This window comes from Telopea speciosissima, chromosome 5 (assembly GCF_018873765.1).
Source record: "Telopea speciosissima isolate NSW1024214 ecotype Mountain lineage chromosome 5, Tspe_v1, whole genome shotgun sequence".
Lineage (NCBI taxonomy): Eukaryota > Viridiplantae > Streptophyta > Magnoliopsida > Proteales > Proteaceae > Telopea > Telopea speciosissima.
Genome location: NC_057920.1, coordinates 59,945,382 through 59,947,890, shown reverse-complemented (window position 1 = coordinate 59,947,890; position 2,509 = coordinate 59,945,382). Strand labels below are relative to the sequence as shown.

The 2,509-nt window shown below is 42.5% G+C and overlaps 1 protein-coding gene across 1 annotated transcript; it reads right to left on the bottom strand.

Annotated features, from left to right (window-relative positions):
• Positions 1 to 801: 801 nt before the first annotated feature.
• Positions 802 to 1,242, bottom strand: LOC122663164. Its single transcript, XM_043858867.1, has one exon. The coding sequence runs from the start codon at positions 1,240 to 1,242 to the stop codon at positions 802 to 804; it is 441 nt and encodes a 146-aa protein (XP_043714802.1).
• Positions 1,243 to 2,509: the final 1,267 nt, after the last annotated feature.

The following is a 2,509-nucleotide window of genomic DNA, read 5'->3' as shown; positions in this document are numbered from 1 at the left end:
ACAAAGGAACAACATTATGGATGAAATGATCCATTGATGAGACAAAGACGATACACGTGAGTTGGTTCAAAAACCACATACCTAGGCACAACTTCAATGTGTGAAGAGTACTAGCAAAGTCTATTTCAACACAAGCCTTCCTTCAACATAGACAAATGACCTCTCCATCGTCTTCTTGTTTTTTCTGGAAACAAAATTGAAGATATTCAACACCTATTTTTTCAGTGTCCCTTTTCTTCGAGAGTCTGGGGAGGGATTCAATATAAATGTACGTATTATTAGTAAGTTTGTGTTTGAGGCTTCCACCTACTATATTTGGATGAATCGAAAATCTTAGGAATTGGGACCAAATATGTATCGATTGCATTTGAGATTAGGGGCAAGGTCCAAGCCACCCAAGACTCTTGGACTGACAATCTCCAATCTCCGCAATAGGCTCATGGTTTCTTCTTAGGGTTTACCCACTCCGCTTGTAGATCACACTGCTTCTCCTTGTAAGGGTGAGTTGGTATCTGCTCTAAAACTATTTTTTCATTTTTCCTTTCCCTGGCTTTCCTTGTAAGGGGAACCCATTGTTCTTGGAGTTTGTTGAATATATTGGCGAATCAACGGGTGGGAGGAGGAAAGAAAAGACGATCCATGCACAAAGGCGATATAATTGTTATTACACATCAATTATAATAGGTAACTAAAAAGAAACATGCATAGAATAGAGAGGAGGATGAATAATCGATCAGCACCCTTCAAGCCGGGACTGACTATAAAGTGAACTATTGAAGTCTGACCCGAAAGAAGGATTGATTACTTTGCTGCACCATAATTTTTCTTCTCTGCTTCGTTCATAAAAGAGGTTAGAGGGAAGGACTTGCCGACCCCAATGGGTGTCTTGAAGGTGATCTTGTTCCCATCCATGTAGATCTCTACTATTGTAATCCACACCATCAATTGCTTGGTTTTCACCCCCGTCATCTTCTTCATCCTCCCTTTCTCCACATACGCCGTTGTCTCAGCTGCATAGCTTGCTTTGCTGTTGGTTGCCACATTGAAATGCTCGTAGGCAGCCTTGCAGTTCCACCACACGGAACCTGTGGCTCTCACCCTCCCACAATCTTCGAGTTCTCCAGTGGGAAGGACACCACTAGGGAATCCCAACTCTTTGATCAGTTCCTCTGAAAATCGATCACAGGCTTCTTTTCCATGCACAATTTCAGCTCCTGCTCTCTCATCAACCTTGCTAGCCATGGTTCAGAAAAAGGAAAGATATAATAAATATATTAATATGTGAAAGAGAAAATACAAGGGATCATAGACGCAAACACAAAGACCCTGAAGCATCCCTACTTAAGAGCCGCTGAAGCTCCTCAGGGATACTAGTTAGGGTAACAAAAGTCTCACCAATAGAGGACTGACTCCTTGTTGAACAGTGATGGCCACTGAGAGGGGGGGTGAATCAGTGGACTATAAAAATCTTTTCCCTCAAGCAGGTTCACCTCCTAGATCACCTGTTGAGATCTTTAACACTCACCACAACCAACCGCACAGTCTTGTTAAAATGCAAACAGGCACACAACCACACTCTAACTAGCAATCTTGACACAGTTACATACAACCACAATCACTAATACTGCTGCCAAGAGCTGCTATGTCAACTGTTGGAGATCCCTCACTCAAGCACACTGACTCAATCACAACTGGAGGATCTGAATACAAACCACAAAATCGTGTACACACCCCAGCCAGACTCAAAGGCTCTACCAAGTGTGTACACCCATCCTGCAGAAAGGCACTTCTAACCAAAGCAAGCAAACATCCACAACACAGAGATATACGTGCTTCGGCAAGTTGCCTACGTGCACGGAGTAATGGTCACTTGGACCTCAGCATCTACTCATCACTAATTTTTCCAGCATAAAACTGAGAAGCCGCACCCACGGCAGATGATGTTTTAGTCACACCTATGACTCAGGACATCTGACCTGCTTCTATCTCTAAGTATAGAGACAAGGGTGTTACCCCCAATGATTTTCCCAACATAAAACTAGTAACCAACACTATGTCCAGATGCAACTGGACAACTCAACAAAAATAATTGGGCTTATACAAATGCCCTACAATGAAATCCACATAGCATAGGTCTATGGCAGTATAACCTAGCTAGCATATGCAATGGAAATACAGTACATCAAACATAACAGGCAATAAAGTGTAGAAAATCTCACAACCATGCACTGTCTCTGATCACTGATATCCGGTGATGGAGTCTGGCAACTCTGGTGGCTCACTGGAATCTTCAATCACTCCCAATTTGATGGAGAACTGGAATCTTCAAGTGTGCTCTGTCACTGGAGTCCTGGAATGGTTCCTGGCAGTGTGGGAAACCACTGTCTTCTTCCTTTTCTTTCTTTTTCTTCTATTTCCTTCCCTTTCTTTTCTTTTCTCTTCTTTTCCTTTCCTTTTCTGTTTCTTTCTTTCTTCCTTCCTTCCTTCTTCTTCCTTTCTCCTTCTTCTT

Excerpts from the sequence above, each read along its gene's own strand:
- LOC122663164 (XM_043858867.1), bottom strand. The coding sequence starts at position 1,242 with ATGGCTAGCAAGGTTGATGAGAGAGCAGGAGCTGAAATTGTGCATGGA.